The sequence below is a fragment of the Borostomias antarcticus genome (genome assembly GCF_949987555.1).
Source record: "Borostomias antarcticus genome assembly, chromosome: 13".
Taxonomy (NCBI): domain Eukaryota; kingdom Metazoa; phylum Chordata; class Actinopteri; order Stomiiformes; family Stomiidae; genus Borostomias; species Borostomias antarcticus.
The window spans coordinates 6,704,226-6,727,552 of record NC_140246.1 but is presented as its reverse complement, the minus strand read 5'-3'; the positions used below and the strand labels follow the sequence as shown (position 1 = coordinate 6,727,552).

Sequence of the window (23,327 nt, the reverse complement as noted above, 5' to 3'; positions counted from 1 at the left end):
CCCATTTAACTAGCTCTGTCTCCTCTGAAAGGGGGATGGGCAGAAGAACTCTTCAACCTAGCAACCATAACAACTCATCTACAAACTTGCTACTTTTTTCAACCTTAAGTTGAGGATTTCTCCTTGGAGTCAAGCACTTTAACTGTAACACAAGCAATCATCAAAGTTGAGAACAGGGTAAATCCAATCCATCCAAACACAACTCACTCAACTCCTAGAAGCAACTAAATAACACATTACTGAGTGTGAATAAAACTGTCCCCTCCCCAGGCTACACTCTAAATGAAAGGCAGGTAGCGAATGGAGTTGTCTGAAGCAGAGAGGTTCCTGCGCTCCACAAAGCTGGGCATACGGTAGACAACGCAGGCCTCCCCCTGCACGGCCTCAGACAGAGGGCGGCAGTACATAGTCCACAGCCCGGGGGTGAACCGGCGGGTCACTGTGTCGGCCAGACGCAAACGGAGGTTACAGGTGGAGCACACTATGTGGTTGGGACAGCAGGGTTTCGGGCGTGTCGTCACCACCGGCCCCCTTGGTTTCAGCGCTCCCATGGCGGGGGTTGAAGTGGGGGCGGTGGCGGATCTCCTCGAGCGGCCCTGCCCCCCATACGGACCCCCCAGCTTGTCCAGGGCCCTCCTCAGCTCCAGCTGGGCCCCGCAGACACCCGCCAGCTCGCGTTGGTACTGGAGCCCCAAGGAACGCAGGGTACGGTCTAGCTGCAGGCTCTCCCTGCGCAGGGCGTTGGCCAGCGAGCGGTCTGAGACGGACAGGAATAAAGCAGGAATGGTATGAATAGTCTGATAGAGTGATCAATAGATGGGAGTGATAATGCGAGAAGAAACTAAGAGAAAATAGGTCTGGACATAATTGCACCTCTCTCAATGTGATGCCTCCCTCTGGCCAATACAGTAGACATGGTCCTAACTGGAACTCAATCTCCTGTATGCTTGTTTGACTAGCATCTACGGAAAAAGTAAAATGGAGTAGAATAGTGAAAGATAATAATCTGAAAAGCAGACACATAAACATCTGCAAATGTATTACTGTATACATAGCCTATTCTTGAAACTGTAAATGGAGAAAAAACGTAGCCTACCCCTTGAACCAAGTTAGAGTTAAATCCGTGCTCAACCAAGGCTTCAAAGTATTCAAAAGCCTCCAGACGAATTAGAAGAAAATTGTCACATGTAGCCCGCAAGCAACTGTCTGACCCGACTGAAGCCGTCTTGACTGTCGAGAAGCCCCTGTCTTCCCCCATCCTCCCCACCTCATCCTGAATGTTGCCACAGGGAGGCGCTAGAGTAGTGTACCATATAGGCCTAATGCTGGTAAAGTAGGCAGATTACTTGATTATTAATTTACACATTGTCTAATAATACGAATATCCAGGCAAATGCATTAGGCCTAATGTAAATGGGAATTTAAAAAAACGGTATGTAATTTTATATTTTAAAATAATTATTAAATTATTTAGGGATTCGTGGGTTACGTTACCTTTATTTTGAAAACCATCGACTGTTTCTGTGCGACTTGACCGGAAACTATACGGCGCGGCGCAGCAGAGCAACTCTGTAGCGAACCGCCCTTTCTCTTCCTCCCTGTCAGCGCTGCAGCCACAGTGAAACATCCTATTAATTCATGCGAAACTTATATTCTGTTTAGATGACAGTTGTGTGTGATTGAGATGGAAATACAGGATCCATGTGAGAATGGTAAGTCCTCGTGTATTCAGGTGTGTAATTATAGTGATTGGCAGCAAGTTTCTTCAGGGACTGTGTGCGCCCGTTTTTTAACATGGCGTACTCCGCTCTGAGATGGTGGAAAATGCGCGCGGTGCTAATGCCCTAGCTAGCGGCGCATACATCGGTCACTGTATGTAACAGGTGTATAGATATTCAACCAGTTGTTAACCCCCCGCCTACAGTTTGACCTACATTGTTAATTCATCATATAAGAGGAATGCATCATCTTGACAGAAATGGTCATAGATGGCGTAAGCAGTGTGTTTCCTGGTCACCATCCTTGTTAGCTGCTAGCTAGCTAGCTAACGTAGCTAAGCTTGGTGAGCCTGAAAAGCACCTCAGGGTGGCAGGGGAGGCCGCGAGGGCGGGAGGGTTTCCTAATGGATTCGTTATTGAGTTAGCCAAAATATTCGCCTAGGTATATAACGTTAGGCAACTACAATTTCGTGTGTCAGAATAAGCAAACTAGCTCCAACAGTATTATTAGTGTTGTTATTAGTATTATTATTATTGGTGTTGTTATTTTATTCTTGAATAACTTTTCAAATTCACGTTTTTCCCTTTTTCTCGTGGACCATTAATTAATTAGCTAATATTCTGATCAGTTTGTTTATGAATCACATTGTGTGGCTGGTTAGTTCAGGGATTTATGCCCTAATCAACCTTAGCCAAGGATAAATGAGGCTGTTTAGAGGCCTGCCGAGATGCCTGTTTTTTCTCACTGAGCTTTTAATCGTTTAGTTTTACGAGACCATTCCATCATCAGGTCAACTGTGTTTCTGTCCTCTTAGGTCCTCCTCTCCTCCTGTCCTCTCTGCGCCTCTTCATACCCCCCCTGCGGCTTGTGTCTGCAGCCCTGTGGCAGGTGATCCAGCGAGGAGACATTCTTGACTATGGGATGCTGGAGGAGTTTGTGTCCACAGTGACGGACATTGTGCCAGAACTTTTGAGATGTGATCAGAGAGCCCAACTCCTGCTCGGACTTCGAACAAGGGTGAGCAATGCAGGATTATAGAGTAATGTGATTTCATATTAGGGTTGTTTATTTGATTGATGTGGTGAACACTACCCTTAGTAGTAGTAAGTACTGTATTGAATGAAATTGCACTGTTGCAGCATCGAAAGACAGAGAAGTTTTTTTTGTGAGATCGCCGGGAGAGTAGATGGCTGGGCGTATTGCAAGCTCTTAACAAACGCTGCTAGACGATGGATAGTATAGGAAATTGCCAGTTTGGGAACCTTTTAATATCTAGTCTAGTATCTAGGACTGGAATGAGGAACCGATTAGGACTGATAATATACCGTAAGGACAAGCAATTCCAAGAATTCCAATGTACCCGTACTTGTTACACATGGCAAATAAACTTTCTATTTTATTCATTCTATTCTAAGTACACATTTACAATCACCATACAAAATATACAGAAATACAAATATGCAAGCGTGCCCTAGAGGTTGTGGTTTCCACGGTATTCAGCAGTAGTGCACCAAAAACGGCTTTTATTGCTTAAGAGACTTGCTGTGTGGTCGTACTTTGCACTGCTCCTGACTGTAACCTTGTGTCTGCAGCTGCTTCTGGAGTTATGTCGCACTGTACAGATAGCAGACCTTTCAAGCATTCAACTACACCTGACTAGGATCCGGACCCTGATATCTGCTTGGGAGGCGGAGGTGAGTCTTTTGGTGTCTGTCTGTTTTCTGTGTCCTGATTGTAATGGGGCATTCAGGATTTTTATGTGGTGGAGATGACTGACAGTTGTTTCTTTCCTAGTCGCAGGCATATAATACAGAATTGGAATTTCCTCAGTCAAACTTTGTGGACCTGGTAGAGTCTTTGCTGAAAGACCCAACTGAGAGGGAGAACTTTTTTCAGGTTTGTGTTGTTTTTTTGTCACTGTGAGAAGTCACCTACAAGCAACAATGACACATGGGACAGTACTTCTTGTTTCGTCATTATGGACATAACATAATTAGAGTACTTATATTAGTATTTTATCTCTGTGCATATTATTCACAGGCTAAACAATGTTGAAAATATGTTTGGATGTCATGGTGGACAAGATGAAGAAATGGTACAATTTTAATATCTGCATCTTGTGTTTTTGCTCCAGGATGTGTTCCCAGTGGATTTCGGCCCAGCATTTGACAGTTCTCTACAGATGCTCATGTTGGAGTTCCTGTCCAGACTTGAGAAGTTCGTACCTGTGCCAGACCTTCAAGAGGTAGTGGGAGATACATTTAACATTGCAGCTCCCATTAGTCACATTAAAAAGCATTACCGAAGAGTTCTGCTATTATTGTGCCCATAATTATCACTTTGATCGAGAATGTGATGTTTTGAGTAGTTTGCTGCCATTTGTACACTTTTCTCTCTTTCTCAGACTGCCTCCATGCTCAGCGCTGTTCCCTTGGTCCTGGAGGAATGTGTGCAGGCTGTCCCCGACCCCCAGCAGCTGAAAACCCTGCTCCAGTACCACAAACAAACTGGGCATCTGGACTTCATCGGTTAGTGTCTTACAATGAGGGTTATGTCATGGATTTCTTCACCACATTTCAAGATTATTATGCATCGTGACCCGTGAGCAGAGCTGACCAGAATACTGTTTTTCCTTGAAGACACCTTTTCTGTCTTTGATAAATTCTTACTTTTTAAATGCACCAGTCCTCTTTTAAACATAATGTTTCCTTATTTCCCCAGAATCAACAGACCCTCTGCCCTCATCCTTTGGCGACAACATCTTCTCCTCTCTGTCTCTCCCTCCTCTGGTGAGGGTGTTAATTGATACGGAACAAGTGGAGTTGGACGCACATGCAGAATCCATGCATGACTGTATTAGTGTCGAGGTTGAGGGTGAATCTGTGACCTTGCTAGGCTATTCAGGGATAGATCAGCAGTCAGGCGAGGTTCTAGAAGACACCGTTATAGACACTGTTCCCGACAAGGAGCATTCTATGGACATGCAGCCCGAGGAGGAGGGCATAGACATGGACAATCAAGAGGACGCCGACTCGGCAAAGCCGCCGCCGCCATTCCAGCCAGTGAAACAAAGCAAAAGGCTGCAGCTGAAGAGGAAGGCGCTGCAGGGAAGGAAAAAAGCGAGGAAGGACGCCGCCAAACGCGCCGCCCCGAAGAGGGCGAGGAGGAAGTTCCTCAACAACAGTAAGACCTGCCCGGTGTGTGGCAAGGTTTTCCCTCGGGCCACGGCCATGAGGAGACATCAGGAGATCCACTCTGAAGATCGCCAGCTCAGGTACAAGTGCCCCAAATGTGATAAATGCTTCAGGGATCAATATGATATGAAGAGACACCAGATGCGCGTTCACGAGAGGGACGACCAGACCATTAAGGAGGACCCATCGCTCTCTCCGGGCGAAAGCCCGCAACCCTCGACCAGTAAAGTCCGGACTATATTGCCCAAGGCCTCGCCTCGGAAGGAGCCGCTGGACAGCAAAACCTGCTCCGTCTGCGATAGGTACTTTGCGCGGGCTTCCGACATGGCGAGACACATGAGATCCCACTCTCAAGACCGTCCACATCAGTGCCCGCGCTGCGCAAAGAGGTTTAAATATTCGTATGATCTGAAGAAACATCAGAGGGAGTTGTGCAAGGTAATAAACAGTGGCAATGAGGAAGGTGGGGCTGGAGAAACGCAGGAGACGCTCGGCAGCTCCTCCCTGACGGGCATATTATTTGAAATCAAAACATGCCCTGTTTGTTCCAAGATTTTGCCTTGCACCGCGGACATGGCCAAACACTTGAGAGCACACACAGACGAACGCCCGTACCGCTGCATCACCTGTGACAAGGGTTTCAAGTACAGAGATACGTTGAAGAAACACCAGGAAATCGTTGGCCACGAGGGCGTTCAAGAGGACCCGTGTCAGACCTTTGAAGAGCTTCTAGCGGAGCTCACCCAAAGAAAAAACGACGAAAACGTCGCGAAGGAAAACGAGGCGGCGCCCCAGATGGCGCCCAACGCCCCAGAACAGTCCGGCAGGAAAAACGCAGCCTCCAAGACGTGCAAAGTGTGCGGTAGGACTTTCACTCGTGCGAAAGATGTGGCCAGGCACATGCTGTCTCACTCAGAGGAGCGGCCTTACCAGTGCTTCAGCTGTAAGAAAGAGTTCAAGTACCTGCACAGCTTGAAACGGCACCAGATATACATTTGTCGCAAGCAAAACGCTCACATGGCGTCTCTCAGAGTAGCTCAGCAGGAGACTCTCAGGGGGCGGGGCTTACAGGACTCGTCACGAATGGGTCAAAATGAATTGCTGGCTATGGAGCAGACGGAGGGGAGTGTCAATCCATTAATGTCGATGGGTGTCCTGGAAAATAACATCGGGGCTTCCTCCAGTGATTCCAGACTTTCGGCTCTCACTATACCATGTTGGTGTTCAAACTGTGGGAAGAGCTTCGACCAAATCTCCGCTCTGAAGGAGCACCAGGATACCGTTTGCAAAGTGCAAGAGAAGGAGGTCTACAAATGCGACGACTGCGGGAAGGACTTGCGAAGCGCGTCGTTTCTGAAAATACACCGGAGGACGCACAACCCCTTCTACTGCACCGAATGCGGAAGGATACTTGCAGACGCGGCCGCCCTGGAGAGGCACAAGTTCATGCACAAGAGAATCCAGTGCACCATGTGCGAGAAGACGTTCACGGTGCTAAAACACCTGAGAGAGCACTATCTGCATCAGCATAAATTCACAGGGCCGTTTCCCTGCTCTCAGTGCGACAAGACCTTCACCCAGTTGTCATACCTGGTCGTCCACGAGAGAGTTCACACCGGCGACTTCCCTTTCCAGTGCACCGAGTGCCCTGAGAAGTTCAGGGCGTCGAACTGTCTCACGGTGCACATGAGGAAGCACACGGGGGAGAAGCCCTTCCTCTGCTGGCAGTGCGGGAAGAGCTACACGTCGGCGTCGCAGCTGTCGGTGCACGTGGGGACCCATTCGGACGAGAAACCGTTCGCGTGCTCGCAGTGCGACATGGCTTACCGGACGAAGCTTCAGCTGACCTCGCACATCGAACAAATTCACATCGGCGTGAGGTTCCCCTGCGCCCACTGCGGGAAGCAGTTCATGAAAGAGGTCTCGTTGAAACGGCACGAGCTGATCCACACGGGGGAGAGGCCGTACCCGTGTACCGACTGCACCAAAACCTTCCTCACGGCCAATGAGTTGAGGCTCCATACGAGGTACCATACCGGCGAGCGACCGTACAAGTGCGAGTTCTGCGGGAAGGCCTTCATTCAGTCGGGCTACCTGAAATCCCACAAGCGCATCCACACCGGAGAGAAGCCATTCAAATGTGACATTTGTGACAAAGGGTTTAGATTATCCTGCCACATGAAAAAACACAGGCAAACACATTCAGGGGGAGAGAAGCACTTTGAGTGTGGGGTGTGTGGGTTATATTTCACGCACAGGAAATACCTGAAGGAGCACGAATTCACCCATGAACCGAAGCAGAGTTAGGTTCTTATTTTGTGGTCTAGTTTAATTTTAGGTCTTGAATTCTTTTTATATGTTCACATTTATTTTATGGGGTACATGGGGTATTTGTGTTGAATAAATTGCAACGTATGTACATAGGGTGTGCAACAAATGTTTTGTCAACACATTTTAAATAAATAATTCCTAGGAAACCAGCCACCCATGAGTGATCAGTGGATTCAACTGCACTATTGCATTTGTATACAGTTGTAGGAAATATTTTTTTAGTACAGCAATAGAATTCACACATTAAACTGAAAATCCTTTAATGATTTCAGCATTTGCCTGAATCTGCCTTTAGTGTCAGTCAGGTGGGTGGGGTTTGCATTTGTGTGTTTTTGTGTATTACATGCTATATATACACAGGCTTCCAGACCTTGAGCTGCCAGCCAGAGCCCTTATGGTTAAAGTCGCACTGAAACGGACGTTTGAGATCATCTAACTTCTGTAGTTTGACGTATTTCCGACGCAAACAAGCTATGAGGGTGGGACATATGTTTGGAGGAATTTGATTGGAACATTGACAAGTGGACGGGTTTTAAGAACTTTAGACAGATTCGATAGAAGGATAGCGTTGATTGACGGGTGGATGTCGTGAGATTATTGGCCTAAAATCTAACGTACCTGTTGTCGTCATTGCACGTGACCTACCGTTTTCCAGGAAGTAAGAAATTATATACTTTAATATAAGATTACAACAAAAGTAGAATTTTGTAAATTTTTTGGCATACATCGTTGAATAGGTGAACACTATGACCAGTTATGTGAATCAAAATGGGACAGAATGCTTTTTTCATTTCAGTGCGACTTTAAGGTGTAAAGTCTTTCTCGTATGTTAATTATTTAATTATGGTCACTCTTGAGGCTTTTATCTTTCAACCCCGGTTTTTATGTTTAGTATGCCATGCAGCATGCACCATATCTCAAAAGTTATCTGGACTGTTTCTTGATATGGCCAGAAAGCACATATTCTACAGGATTTCATGACAGTTGAGAAGAAACAAAGGGAGCACCAAGACAGATGAAACAAGAACACTTCTAAAGAAGGAAGGGGGAGTTTAATTCACCAGTGTACATCACCCATGTTTGAAGACTGTTTTTCAAGGGGTTGGCTATTCATTTCAAGGTGATATAATTTGTATGTAGACATTAAAAAAAAACTTAATACTATTGGCTCACAGCCTTGGGGGAGGCGAGGAACCAAACCTCAGACAGATAAACAACACATTCATTAAACATTTAAAATGATAAATTCATTATCATTTTTCGGGGGTAAATAAATACTTTTATTCCGCACCCCTCTGTAAGCTGTGGATGTAACTTTTCTTTTTATGATTTGTGTACATAAAATTTTTATCTTGCCATCACCTTTAAGAGTCTTACATGAGATCAGTTTTTCCTATTTGACACTGATTTACAAACTGCTCTGCCTCAGACACAATGCAACAGAAAATGAAAACATGATCCTAGCCCTTGTAGTCTGTGGGATCTGTGGAAGAGATGGCCAACTCCTTTCAAATAGCTTATCAAACTGTAAATTTTTCTATATTACTAAAAATGTAAAACCCCTCAAATCTGACTTGGCGGTAGTATGCTTTAAAACGTATGATCTAATATTGTAACATACTGTCATCGTTTTTTAACTGGAAACCAATGTCAAAAATATATCAAATCTTTCAGTTTTTCTCTTTGTTATAAAATATTTACAAATGAACTAATTTTGACAAAGGGAATTGTGGATCTCTTCAGTAAAATGGCCCCAACTGCCGAGCAGAAGCCATGTAAGAACAAGTTTTCCTGCGTGAGCACCAATAAAAAGATACAATTACTAACAAAATGGCTCAGCATGCACTGCATGACGCAATTCTAAAAAATGCAGCAAGAAATAGAATAACCTTGTTTGAAGTGCTCAGTTGAACCTTGAAAACACTACACAGAGCTGATGTTTTCAAACCCACCTTGGCTTCTATCTGGAATACTGAAATCTGCCCCTGGGCTTGATACAGGATGTGGTTTCTGTTTTGTAACTAAGAAAAGCCTATGTGACCCTAAAGCAAGTTCCCACGCTGAATGCTATTAACCGTAGGCACGTAGTAGAGTCTGTGGCAGAGTTTGAACAACAGAGCTCTCCTCTCTCACGCCTGCCGTTTGCAAAGCCACAGCGGCCCCTCCTATCAGCCGGACTGATTGGTTGTCGGGAAGAGTCTGTTGGGGGGGGGGGGGGGGGGCAAAGCTGGCTCAGTACTCCACAGTCACGGCTTTGGTCTTGAGGTATTCCAAAAGGGCATCCTCTCCTGCGGACGAGTAATAATGAAAGATAATGAGATGACAGCTTTGGAGTTAACCCTGTATTACCCGCTCCCACCCACTCCATGCGGTAACCCCCCCTCCTCCTGACTCACCTAGGTCCTTGCCGAAGCCGGACTGTTTGAACCCGCCGAACGGCGACGCCACGTCGGTCTTGTTGTATGTGTTGACGAACACGGTCCCCGCCTCCAGCCGATCGCTCACGTACATGGCCTTGTTGATGTCGCGCGTGAACACGCCGGACGCCAGGCCGAACTCCGTGTCGTTGGCTCTGTGCAGGACGCCGTCCACATCACTGGAGCCGGGAGGGGTTAGAGGGGGCGGGGGAAGTGGGGTGGAGGGGGGTTAGAGGTGGAAGGGAGGGTGTTAGGGAGAGCGGGGTGGGAGGGGGCAGGGGAGGGGGTCAGACAGGAGAATAAGCCATAAGGTCAGGGTCTGAATGAGACGCTTAAAGAAAAACGTTGTGCAAGCATCTCCCGGATCAAGTACGGCAGTTGTACAGGACGTCCTAATAAGGTCGTTACCCGTCTTTGAACTTGGACACCACCATGACGGGTCCGAACGACTCCTCTTTGGCAATGAACATGTGGTCCTCCACATCTGTGAACACCGTGGGCTCCATGAAGAACCCTGGAGGGTGCGGACGGACAGACGGACGCCGCATTAGACCAAACGGTGACAGAGCTCCCTGTCTTACAATACCACCTAAACAGTAGTCTTGTGACACCAGACTTTGGAGATCTCCACCTGCGAAAGTCTGGAGACGTCTCCATCGAAAATCTGTTTTGTCTACCTAAACAGTGTCTTTATGTGCAGTCTTAGTAATAATAACACAGAAATACAGGAAGCATGTAAGTAGTAACAAGCAGGAAATGATGCCTAGTTTTGGGACAGCTCTTATTTTACTGCACCATATCCACCTTTAGGATCCCCAGAGTCATATCGCTGTAAAGATAGGCGGCTCGGTATCTCTACTCTTGTATCTCCGATCTCTTAATGCTTAGTGTTGCCTCGCCATGCGTGCAGTACCTGGTCTGTCCACCTGGCGTCCCCCATACACCAGTGTGGCTCCTTCCTTCAGCCCAATCTCACAGTACTCCAGCAGCTTGTCCAGGTGGGCCTTGTGGTTCTGGGGCCCGTGGTCGGTGGAGCGGTCCAGGGGGTCTCCGATCTTCATCTTCTTGATCTCCTCCACCTGATTGGTTGGAAGAGGAGGAGGAATAACGCGAACAGTACGATTAGAAGAGAGAGCCATAACCTTGTGGGGAAAGTGCATTTGGCAGCGGGGAGCGGCGTGCGAACTACGAGCTGTGTGTGCGCAGGGGGCGCTTGGCGCCGTGGCCGTGTCGGGTCGATCCAGCCGGCGCCGGGAGGACTCACCACTCTGGAGATGTACTGGTCGTGTATAGACTCCTCGACGAACAGGCGGCCGGCAGCGATGCAGTTCTCTCCCTTGTTGAAGTAGACGGAGCTCATACCCTGCAGGGGGGACCGAGGGACACGGAAGGACGAGGGATTTAGAAAAAAAAAAAAGAGATGGTCAGACGATGAGGGACACGAAGAAGTCTCCCTCCCTCCCTCTCTCTCTCCCTCTCTCCCTCCCTCCCTCCCTCTCCCTCTCTTCCTTTCTCTCCCTCTCTCCCTCTCCCTCTCTCACCATGCGCACAGCCTTGTCCATGTCACAGTCGCTGAAGATGATGAGCGGAGACTTCCCTCCCAGCTCCAGAGAGACCTTCTTCAGGTTGCTGACCGCGCAGCTGCAATGAGATAGCGACACGACGCCCGTTAGCGCGAGGCGGCCCGACGGACAGCTACGTCTACCGACCGGACGACGCACATCTGCCCTCCCCCTCCCCCGCACCATACCTCTTCATGATCTGTTTGCCGATGGGGGTGGAGCCGGTGAAGCCCAGTTTACGGATGTGGGGGTGGTCAGACATGCGCTGACCCACCAACCCACCTGAGAGAGAGAGATATTGACATCACATCATCAATCACCTCACACCCACAGAGCACTTAGGGCCTTCCAATAATTTCCCGTATGTTCTGTTACCTGGGCCGGGTACGATGTTGATGACACCCTTGGGAATGCCGGCCTTCACTGTCAGCTCAGCGAACTTTAGCGCGGTCAGGGGCGTCACCTGTTAAAGTCAAGACCAGAGTGTGAGTCTAACACCAAAAAGCTTTTTTTTAATCAGTGTAACGCTGTCTACCAGCTAGCTACATGGATGACAAATCAAAGTGGGACCGCTAACACACAAACACGTGCTGGGACAAGTGGGGGGGGGGGGGGGGGGGGAGGGACATGATCTTTATGAGGCTGTCTCCTGTGTTAATGCCAGGAATGACATCTGCTGCTTTCATGGGTGCTCTAGCTATGCACCACGTCAGCTGCTCTATTTTAACACATCTACGAAGGTTCGGCTAAGTGTTGCGTGTACTGTATGCGTGAGTGAAAGTTCAGCAAATATGAGACTGTCTAATAAAAGCGGCAGGCCTACATAAAGTAGCTTTTTACTATTTCATCGAAAGAGTCTATTGCAGCCTCTGCAGTGTGGTGTGTGTGTGAGTGTGTGTGTGTTCTCACCTGTGCAGGTTTCAGGACCAGTGTGTTTCCAGCTGCGAGGCACGCAGCACTCTTCCATGCCAGCATCATGAGTGGGTAGTTCCAGGGGATGATGATGGCACACACACTGGCACAGAAACAAACACTCACTGATACTGTTATTACAGTAACACTACTACTGATACTCTTACTACAGTAACACTACTGGGATGCACTGATTGCAAAATTCTGGGCCGATGCCGATGTTTAAAATAACAATCCGGCCGATGGCCGATGCTGATGGCCGATGTTTATTTTATTACATTTTTATTCCCCCTTTTGTGCCAGGGAGACAAAGAAATGAAGTGTTTGGTTCCAGAACGCCGATTTTCATTTCACTTTAATTTGAAAGCAAACTACACGTGCGTTCTCCGAATCTGCAGCTGGGTAGGCTACGTTTTGCAACAAAAAAAGTCGTTATTGTTGTGACATAACATCGGCCACTACCATCGGTGAATGTCATTTTATTTGCCGATGGGCCGATGGCAGTCAACAAGGCCAACATCGGCCGATGCCGATGTTCGGCCGATGCATCGGTCCATCCCTAAACACTACTATTCTGTTACTACAGTATTACTACCTCTGATATTCTGTTACTACAGTAATACTACTACCAATACTCTTACTACACTGATACTCTGTTATCACAGTAACACTACTATTGATACTCTGTTACTACAGTATTACTACTGCTGATTCTCCATTCACACTCAAAGCAAGACCTAAAGGTCAAAAGGTCTCTTACTCCTCTTACCCAATGGGCTCTTTCTTGGTGAAGGTCAGGTTGCGGTTGGGCCTGGCCTGGTTGATGGGTATCGTCTTGCCCTGGGAAGCAACGACAGGATATGAAGTCATCGTGATGAGAGAATGCGGCGTTTGGGCCTCCACACAGACGGCCGCCATAGCGCTATTGTACCTGGATCTTGTCGCACCACCCGGCGAAGTAGCGGAACGTCTGGATGGACATGCCCACGTGAGTCTTGAGGGCCAGGGTGTAGACTGCTCCCGAGTCCATGGACTCGATGGTGGCCAACTCCTCCTGGTGCTCCTCCATGAGATCAGCCAGCCTGGTGGACAGACAGAGCAGCTTAGAGAGGCAAAAACACGTTTTAGTATTATTTTACACTGTCACGCGCAGGACCCATTTAGACCCCTAGGAGGCGCTGTGGGATCGGCGCTCACTTGTACAGCAGGCTGCCGCGGTCTCTGGGGTTCATCCTGCCCCAGGGGCCGTTCTCGAAGGCCTCTTTGGCCGCCGCCACCGCCCGGTCCACGTCTTCCACTGAGGCGTAGGCCACCTTACAGATCACCTGGGAGAACAGCATGAACACACGTTGACACGCAATGCTCAGCTTGCTTGAGTGTCTATCAGTGATGTGTGTGTTGGTGTGTGTGTGTGTGGACTCACCGAACCGTCGGCTGGGTTGATGGTATCGGACGTCTTGCCGTTCGCCGCGTCATCAAACTTCCCGTCGATGAAACACTGATACGGCATTTTCACCGTCATGTTGTTGATCTCTTTAGTTGCCTGAGAACAAGTCCATGACAAAACAGCTACAGATCCCAATGTGCGAATCAAACTAAAGCCTAAAAATACATTTTCTATAAATTGAAACGTGCGTTCAAAGCGCCGTAAATAGTTCTAAGCGCTGAAAATAGTTCTACAAACAAATAACGTGCAATAATATGCGCTGAGATCCGAACTATCCACGACGCGGCGACTCACATAGTCGACGACGAGTTCCTCCTCCTGGTCCTCCCCTCTCAGCCTCCTGACGAACATCTGGATGAAGTCCTGGTAGGTGGTGGCCATGTAGACGTCCTCGTTCTGCAGCTGCACGCCCGCACACTTCTGCTTCACCTCCTCCACCAGCCTGCGGAGAGCACACACACACACACACACGCCGCCGGGGGGCTCAGATGGCGCCAAGAGAGGCTCCCGCACCCGGTCGACCCGTCACGCGCCGCTATTCGGCGTTCGCCGCGAAAAAGGGGTACGAAAGTGTCGGCCACCGAATCCGAGCGGGATCCGTCAGATACGGCGATGGGACGGAAACGAGCGGTCAGCGATGTTCAGCTGGAAGGGGGGAGGGGGGGGTCGCTCTCGTCCACAGCAGATCGAGGTTGGGTTTGAGGGTTCAAAGGTCGGTCGTGGGAACCGGGGGTGAACCCGGGTCTGCGTTCTGAATCACATACTTCCATACTGCATAGCATGCCAAAAAAGGATGTAGTGTGTCCCAATACATGGTATGCCACATGCAGCATGGCAAAAATACCAGGATGTCCTACAACATCGGGTCGTATTTTGCAGTATGCAAGCCAGCAGGCTTTTCTGGCTACTGACTGAAATGACATCACATGTGCGAGTCGCGACAGCGACGAATGACGCTTCATGGACTGCGCCGGATGTGGGCGCATTTCGAGGCGTGATGCTATGACAAAGCGGTACGTCCAGAGTGGATGCGTACTGCGTGCGAAGTACATACTATCTCTGGGCCCAGGTCTGCGAGGGTCGGCGCGTGGGGGGGGGGGAGAAGACCTACTGTGCGCTCACCTGACCACGTCCATAGAGGCGGCGCCGGATTTGAAGAAGTCGGTGGTCTCCTCGATAGCGGCCACGTTACTCAGGATGCTTTTCCAGATGGCCTGGTAGAAAACGGCACACACAGCCAGTATTTGGTAAATGGACGGCGCTTATGTAATGCTTTTATCCGAAGCGCCTCACGATGGCCCCTCGTTCGCCCGTACCCTGATCTCCTCCGCCATTTTCCTCTCGTCGTCCGTCAGCTCCACGCTGGCGCTCTCCCCCGCCGAGAAGTACTTGGCGGCGGGGATCATCTTCCCGTCCTCGAATTGCAGGTTCTTCACCAGGAGCTGCGGAGGAACGAGGGAGGAAGAGGAGGAGAGAAAGACCAGGAAAAAGGTGTTTTAGGACCAAAACGTTAGCGTGAAGAATGCAGCGGAGTTTTATCTCAAGTTTGGGGCGGGGGGGCGGGGCGCCGGTTCCTCACCGCTTTGCCGTCGGTTCCGTACAGCACCAGGCCGTTCTTGGTGACCACGCCGGGCTGGGCGGCGCCCTCGATCTCCAGGGGCTGACCGGTCGGCGCCGAGCCGCCCAGCATGGACGACCCGTACAGGGTCACCGCCTGGGGAGGGACAGAGAGAGGACGGGAGTTAAGACTGACCGCACTGGGAATAGTCCAGACAGTGCAGTGTGTGTGTGTGTGTGTGTGTGTGTGTATTGTATGTAAGTATGTATATAAAACACATATTTGCGTGCGAGCGACCGCACACCTGACCACCGAAGACGGCCCACGCCCCGGGGACTTTGTCGTGGCCGCGGATCCAGTTGTGGATGGCCTCGGCCGGCTGGGCTAGGTTGACCTGGGGAGGAGGAGGATGGAGTGAGAAGGGGCCCGGATGGGGGGGGGGGGGGCTCAACCTGTTTCCAAGAATTTGTCCCTTTCACAATCTTCTACGAACTGGAGGAGGTCCAAACAGCTGGCTGCTGGAAGTTGCGCAACACATGGGAGTGGACAGCCTGAAAATAGCCCCACTCCCTCTCTGTAAGAATGTGCAGCCAGGCTCTAGTGACAGCCCATCCACCCTCCAGACGCACACACACACACACGCCCCTGAACCCCTGACCACACCTCCTGTGTCCCGCCTCTCCTAAACCCTTCCCCTTTCTGGGCCAACAGCACCCTCTCTGTATTGGGATTTTCCCAAACTGTGAAATGTTGGCCTTGTTGTTGATCTTGTGTGTGTGTTTGTGTGTTTGTGTACGTGTGCGTGCGTGTCTATGTTCATTCATCATCAGTTACTGTTACATGTTACTGTAAGCATATCTGTGTGTGTGTGTGTGTGTGTGTGTGTGTGTGTGTGTAGGCTGCAGCTCTCACTCTGGAGTTGGATTTCTTCTGGATGCCCTCGTAGCTGGCTCCTTCCTCTGGCTGCGTGACACGTGGGGCCTTCCCATCAGCTATGAGCTGCACTGACTCCACCTGCACACGCACACACACACGCACGCACACGCGCACACGCACACACACACACACACACACATCAGTCACTGCACAGTCCATGCAGCATTGAACGCTTTTTAAAATATAAATACATATTAAGTATAAGTAAATATCTTTTGTTGAGTTCATCATTCACACAGAGAGAGAGAGGGGGGGAGGGAGAGAGAGAGAGAGAGAGAGAGAGAGAGAGAGAGCGACGTTGCCGTCGTCACCATGGCCTTGATGCCCTCTGGGTAGAGGAAGCGGTTGTAGAGTGTGTCCACGGTGTCGTTGGGCTCCACCGCGCACTCTCTCTGCAGCAGCAGGGGACCCGTGTCCAGCCCGTCATCAGCCCAGAAGATGGAGAACCCGGCCCTCTTATCCCCCTGGATCAGGGTCCTGGGGAGAACGTGCAGAACCAGGCGGTCAGACACACACACAGACAGAACCAGCCGTACACCTGGGTCAGACAAATTATTTCACGGTGTGGAACCCCATGTACCCACCTTGAGATAAGAAACAACACTTTCAGACTACGAAACAATGAAATCTAGACTAAACGATTAGATCCAGTTGACAGAACATATTATATACTACATGGAAACAGGCCCACACACGCACACACTCACACACGTACGCACACACAACAGAGATAACAGGGGCGAGGGTTGGGGGAAAAAGATAATTTCTCATGACACAACCAGTTTGCAATGAATTCCAGGTCACAGAGTGAACTGGTTCCAATCCAAAGTAAAGCCGTTAAGACTAGATAACAGCACATACACTTCCAATTCAGCTCTGAAGCAAACACACAAAACACACACACACATATTGACTTTACTACATGTTGTGGGGACCGCCTAAACCCTAACCTTAACATAACCTTTACCCCTCACCTTAACCCTAACCCTAACCCCCCCAAACCTAAACCCTAAACATAACCTTTGGCCCCTAACTGCAACCACAACCATAATTGTAACCCAAGCCCTAAACCCTAACCTTTGACCCTAAAATTAACCCTAAACTTGTCGGGACCTTCCACATGTCGCCACTAGTCCCATTTTTCTGGTTTAACTATACTTTTTGGAACATTGTGTCTCTATAACGTATAGTAAAGTCAACACACACACACACACACACACACACACACACACACACACACACACACACACACCCACACACACACCAGTTGATGGCGGAGGCCCCTCGGTGGAGGGGCAGGAGGGAGGGGTGGTAGATGATGGAGCCGTGTGCTGGGTGGTCGATGACGTTCATGGGGATGAACTGCGAGCAGAAAGGCAGGACGTTGAGCTCCGCCCCCACCGCCTTGTAGGCGTCCACCACCTCTGGGATGGGCTTGCCCTTCAGGCGCCAGCGCGGGAACTTGAACACCGGCGTCCCGTCCTTCTCTGCCGCCACGGCTGGGGAGAGGGGGGTCAGGCAGGGTTACACACACAGCGAGAAGAGAGATCTGTTTTTGTAGATTTCCTAGCAATGCACCATCAGTACACTGACTGACCACCATAAACACAGTTATTCCTGAGGGTGGACAAAAAAAGAAAGTAAGCTATCTATCCGAATCCTTTTTGTGTGACATTGTATCACTGTGTGTGTGTGTGTGTGTGTGTGTGTGGTTGTGTGTGTGTGTGTGTGTGTGTGTGTGGGCTCGGGGACTCCGGTCGTCCCCAGTTCCACGGCAGCATGTCCTCCGTGTCACGCTACCCAGCTAGGGTCATACGAAACCCACAGTTAGGCCCCACCTGCTCAACAGAAATCACACACACACACACACACATATATATAGGAGGAATGGGGCTGGGAAGGGGGCATGAGGTCTGACTCAGAGTACGTGTGTGTGTGTGTGTGTGTGTGTGTGTGTGTGTGTGTGTGTGTGTGTGTGTGTGTGTGTAAAGTCCTCTGACTGTTGCTGGCTGTCTTACCTCTCCCAGCCAGCTGTGGTAAGCATGGCAGATGGTTCTAGTGGGCCATGCTTTCTGAATGGCTACTCAAGTCAGCCTTGTCTACTGTATACTAGCTTTGGACTGCTTAGGCCTTCACTAATAGATAGTGGTGTTAAACGGTATGTAAGCCTGCAATACCCATAATAATAGAAGAATGTTCTTTGCAAAGACTTTGTCTCAGTGCCTGTGTCCAACAATTTAGGCCCTGGAGTCTCTCCTTCGCTCTCTGGAGAAGAAACTCTGCCAGATCTAGTACTCCAGTGTGATATAATTTTTTTTAGGGGAGGGGAAAACACTCTTTCAGCCAAAAGCTTTCTCAGTAACACAGAGATCTCTGTCCATGGCCAAACTACCCTAACATCTCCTCCCTGTCCACTCAGTGTGGCCTGAATAAAAAGTCACTGCAAAGTCTGACTGGGCTAAAGTTAAATCTGGGCACCGTGTGGCCTGTGAATGCTGGTGCCTCCCGTCTGAGTTTCGAGGTACCAGACGTCGGAAAATGAACTACAATCTTGGAGCTAACTCTTAAGCTAGCCACCTCACGTTTATCTGGGGCCTGTCGTTTGATTTGTAGGTTTGTGTTGGAAATATTACGACAAAAATGTTGTGGCTCTGTAACCGAGTTGAACTGGTTAAACTCACGCCTCAGTATAAATAACACTCGCGCGCGCCGTCGAACTGCTTGCTTTTCGGGTGGCGTAGCTGGCTAAAGCGGTGTTTAAAAGAGGTGCTCACGTGTGTTCGTAAATCAGAGGATCCAAGTTAGAACCCTTGGATTTTGTCTACAACTCCGCCCTAAAATTTACTATGGGTGATATGATACTCACCACGGTGTTCTTTGTGATAAGGTGGGCTGGCCATCTCTTTCTATAAGGTGTAATTATCACTGGTATCTGTTTATTTTACAAAGCCATTATCAGTAAACTTCCACCTTACATCTCATCTCTGTTGGACTAGAGCCTTGTCACGCACCAGACCCGATCTAATGATCAGCTTGTTCTCAGGGTTACTCGAGTACATTCTGAACTTGGAAGGGCTGCCTTCTTCCATGATGCTCCTTATACTGTACTTGAAATACCTTTCAACAGACTCTAAAGCTAAAGTACTTCCTCCAGTCACAGAGTTTAAATCCATGGCTCTAGACCTATTCACCTCGACCTTTAACTGTTTTTAAGTATTATTACTGTATATTGTATTTGTTTTGTTGATATTTGTGTCTCTGTGTAAACTCATCATCACTGTAAATGAGCGAAACCTCAGTAGTTCACAAGTATAAATAAGGGTTTGAAATGAAGTATGGGTATGCACTGTAGGCACTGACACCTGTTACACCTCTCTGGTAGTTTGGCATCACTAGGAATGACACCATGAACGTTTCTGGGCCTCAAGGGGGAGCAGGACTTTGTTTTTTTACTTGTTCTACGCAAAACTTGTCATCTTTGTTAGTGTGCTGTCCCCTGGTCACTGTCCATCTGAAAGGCCCAGTATGTGTCAAACATGATGATGCTTAGACTACTGTACACAAACAGATCAGGGAGAGAGAGAGAAGAAATACTGTATCAGGAGGGGGAGAGAATATGGGGCCTAGCCGTTCCAAGCCGATGCATCCTGGGTAAATTGCATCACGTCAAATGGAGCCACCCCCACTCCCGGCAGTGACGGCAGACTTTTCACCTACATCTCCCCGTCCAAACACATGTACGCTCAGACAATGGGACCGCTACCCCCGCATGGCTAACGTGGTTGAGCACTAATAAAGGCCAGTCTTTGTGCGGGAGCCCGCAGAGCGAACAAGCATCTACCTCACTCCCGGGCAGAGAGAGGCCTCCCCTTCATCCTGAGAGACCCCCTGCCCCCCTGCTCCTCAGGCACCAGGTCATCACGGCTCACTGGAGGAGGTGACTGAGAGCGAGTAGTCATGTACCCAAACTCTGCTAACTCAGAGATAGAGAGAGGGAGAGAGAGAGAGAGAGAGAGAGAGAGAGAGAGAGAGACTGAAACAGGAATTAGGGAGACAGAGAAAAAGAGAGAGAAATAGAGAGAGACACACAGAGAGAGAGAGAGAGAGAGACAGAGACTGAGAAAGACAGAGGCCTCCATCATGCAAGACTCACCCAGCGGGTCTGCCTTGCCATCCTTGTCTGGAACTGTGAACACACCCACCACCTTGTGCCCCTGTTTCCGTAGATTGGTGTACACTTCCTGTCCAAATACGCTCTGGCCAATCAAAGCGAGTTTCAGTTTATTTTGGTAGTAATGCTGCAAAAAGAATAGAAAGGGAAGGCTATTAGGATAAATCAGAACCAATACCTTTACAGAGTTGAAGTCTGACCTATGAGATGATATTTTTAATGGCTGCTATAGATAGAATGCTATAGATAGAATGATTTTGGATTTTGTTGTGTTTTTGTTTGTGATTATATGTGTCTATATGTGTTTTTAATGTGTGCTGCTGTACAATGTGTGCTGCTATGAGGACATAACAGTTTTCAGTCAAAGGCATGCACTTTCAAAACAAGAAGTATCATTTACATAGATCAACACACACTGATTCACCTCTAACAGCCTATTCTGTTTAGGCTGATCAGAGACATTTTGCCACAATGAAAAGAATTTACACTACTCTTTCCCTTGTTCTTGCCAATTGTATTGTTATGTAACAACCCCCTGACACGCTTTACACGCCTTACAGGTTATAAATCTGCCTTTTGGAGAGGGAGCTGAGAAGCTATTGGCTGCGGAGAGTAGTCCGGCCCATCTCCACCACCAACAATGAATGAAGTTAATCTACTCAACAATCTGAGCGTTGCATTTCAGGCTTCTCGTTCTGTAAATGGGGGATTAGTGGGCATTTGACCGCACATTTGGTCCCGTCATTCCCCAGTTGAAACGCCCGTAAGGGAACTCTTGCCGCAGACAGTTGGGCTACTGTAAATACTAAGGAGAAGCCGTTTGTGTCTCAATATGTCTCAGAAATGCTTGATTGTTTTCAGGTTTACCAAAACACTGGCTTGCTTTTCCTGATAAGCCAATGACCGCTGTTCGCCGACCATTCTGCTGCTTCCATCTATGCTGATGCAACTGCCTGAGTACAGTAGCTACAGTGGGAATCCGTGCGGCGAAAGGGGCTGTGCGTACTGTAACGTGGCAATTGGCAAGAGAGACGTGTGTTTGCACAGTGGATATACAATGTTACAGTAGCCTAACAGCACGGAAGAGCATTTTCCTAGACCGAATTAGCTAGTTCCTAGCTACACCAAAACGCGATGCACACCGGTGGCTATGCAGGGGGTGATTGATATGACATGCATTTAAACAACATTGTAATAATGACGACACAACGTGTGATTTAACCTGTCCACGAATCGGAATGGTCAACATATAGATGAGCCTGTTACAGACAGAGGGGGAAATGTGATGCAAACAAACAATACTACTCACGGAGGTGGTGGAGAATTTTCTTATGATCCTGTTCGCTGTCCACAACATGATGGCGGTGTTTCATTAAAAGCAAGTTAAAACAGATTTAGACAACAATCAGTCCTATATGGTTAGGGGGACGTGTGCTCCTCGCGACCAAGGAGGTTGCTGGCGACACACACCTGCCTGCCTAGTGTGCCAGTGGCAGAGTAACTTCATCTAGCCTCAGCCAGCTCACACCGAGTACGTGCGGATTCGAGCAGCCCACTGTACGTGCGCGTTCACGATTCATATTCCACCAAGGAAAACTCGAAATTACAGGAAATACAGCAGTTTTTGACAGCAACCCAATAATGTGTGAATTTTGTGTGAATGAGTGTTTTAAATAAAACGCTGAAATTAGATTTTTTTTTGTAGGACGATAAAATGTTTCATGACTCGCGGCTGTTCCGCGATGACGTTCTACGAGAAAAATGCGCGTAACCGATGACCCGCCCCTTACATTAGCGTTGATAGGCCCACAAAATATGAATAATATTAAAAATATGATTCTGATCTGACTAAACGGAGCCATTGATGTTTACATCAGCAATTGTTTAGGTTTTAAAGTGTTATAACTGACATAACATAATACTTTATTTTTTGTATATCCATATATCACATTGTGTCTGTATGATATTAGCATGAGAAACATCAGTGTATTCAACGTTTTACTTTTGCGTTAAACCTTTCCTGGGCACATCTCTATTCATGATAATTCCAATATTCCCTCTGATACAGAGAAGATCATTATCAGAATCAAACCAATATTATCAGGATCAAACCAATAGTAATCGGTAACTTGCTGCTTGGGTCAGAGTGTGTGTGCACCTGTTGTGGCTCCCACACAGTGGGCTGTAAACCAAATATGGGTCTGGCCTCATCCACACTAAACTGCCCCACACAGGTCCCCCGGAGCAAAGGTCCACACTGGTAATTTCTCAGCCCCGAGAGATACGACAGCTAGTAGGAACGAACACACACACACACACCTGAACACACACGTACACACACAAGCGCACACACACACACTCCTGATTTTCCATCCTACTTCAGAATCAGTCAGGATTTTCTGATGTTTTGCTCATAGCTTAACATGAGTGGTGTTTAGATATTTCCTCATATAGTGATCAGGAGTCATTCATTTGGTTCATTCATATACAGACCTGCAAACTCTGGAGTAGTGAAGAAGGTGACGACATACAAAACTAAAACTCTCTAGATTCACTGAAACTACCATGAATAACATAAAAAAGGTGACTGTAGCCAAAAGGTGACATGTTTGCAGGTCTGCATATAGTGAACAGGAGTCATTCATATAGTTTGTTCATATAGAGATCATAAGTCATTCATAGTTTGTTTATATAGTGATCGGGAGTCATTCATAGTTTGTTTATATAGTTTGTTCATATGGCAACATGATGTGGAATAAATATCATTGGCAAAGGGCAACAGAAAAATATGAACACAAAATCGACAAAGCTATCTCATGACATTTAAACTGTAATATAACATTAGTTTCATGAGATAGTTATTTAAAGTTACAACAAATACTCCCTCATGGTGACCTTCAACCCTTCTTTAATTAAACTATCTTGGAAGAGTGCACTTGTTTCGTTTGCATTGTATTATGTATTGCATATTTCTATGATTGTGTTTTAATTTTCATTTCTGTTTTACTTGTATTACACATATTGATGTGTATATTGTACTGGTGTGTAGACTATTGCCTAGGCTACATGTCATACAGTAG

The 23,327-nt window shown here is 48.0% G+C and overlaps 3 protein-coding genes across 3 annotated transcripts in view; 2 read left to right on the top strand and 1 right to left on the bottom strand.

Moving 5' to 3' along the window:
* Window positions 1-1,684: 1,684 nt before the first annotated feature.
* On the top strand, window positions 1,685-7,282 carry LOC311316792 (uncharacterized protein; the record flags this gene model as incomplete). The annotated part of the gene is made up of 7 exons (XM_084447726.1): window positions 1,685-1,712; window positions 2,597-2,736; window positions 3,312-3,413; window positions 3,514-3,615; window positions 3,854-3,964; window positions 4,124-4,247; window positions 4,441-7,282. The coding sequence occupies 7 exons, from the start codon at window positions 1,685-1,687 to the stop codon at window positions 7,218-7,220; spliced, it is 3,387 nt and encodes a 1,128-aa protein (XP_084303852.1). The 3' UTR covers window positions 7,221-7,282.
* Window positions 7,283-9,447: 2,165 nt separating this feature from the next.
* Window positions 9,448-21,604, bottom strand: aldh1l2 (aldehyde dehydrogenase 1 family, member L2; the record flags this gene model as incomplete). The annotated part of the gene is made up of 23 exons (XM_084447935.1): window positions 9,448-9,532; window positions 9,641-9,840; window positions 10,070-10,175; window positions 10,575-10,740; window positions 10,926-11,024; window positions 11,203-11,302; window positions 11,412-11,505; window positions 11,599-11,686; window positions 12,133-12,238; window positions 12,905-12,975; window positions 13,067-13,217; window positions 13,333-13,460; window positions 13,559-13,678; window positions 13,877-14,024; window positions 14,705-14,796; window positions 14,899-15,024; window positions 15,162-15,296; window positions 15,445-15,534; window positions 16,053-16,154; window positions 16,388-16,553; window positions 17,341-17,575; window positions 20,230-20,374; window positions 21,557-21,604. The coding sequence occupies 23 exons, from the start codon at window positions 21,602-21,604 to the stop codon at window positions 9,477-9,479; spliced, it is 2,772 nt and encodes a 923-aa protein (XP_084304061.1). The 3' UTR covers window positions 9,448-9,476.
* mpped1 (metallophosphoesterase domain containing 1) overlaps window positions 15,989-23,327 on the top strand; it is a gene marked incomplete at its 3' end in the record, with an annotated part of 127,918 nt that continues 120,579 nt past the window's right edge. The window contains exon 1 of the mRNA XM_084447939.1: window positions 15,989-16,026. The remainder of the gene's footprint in view (window positions 16,027-23,327) is intronic.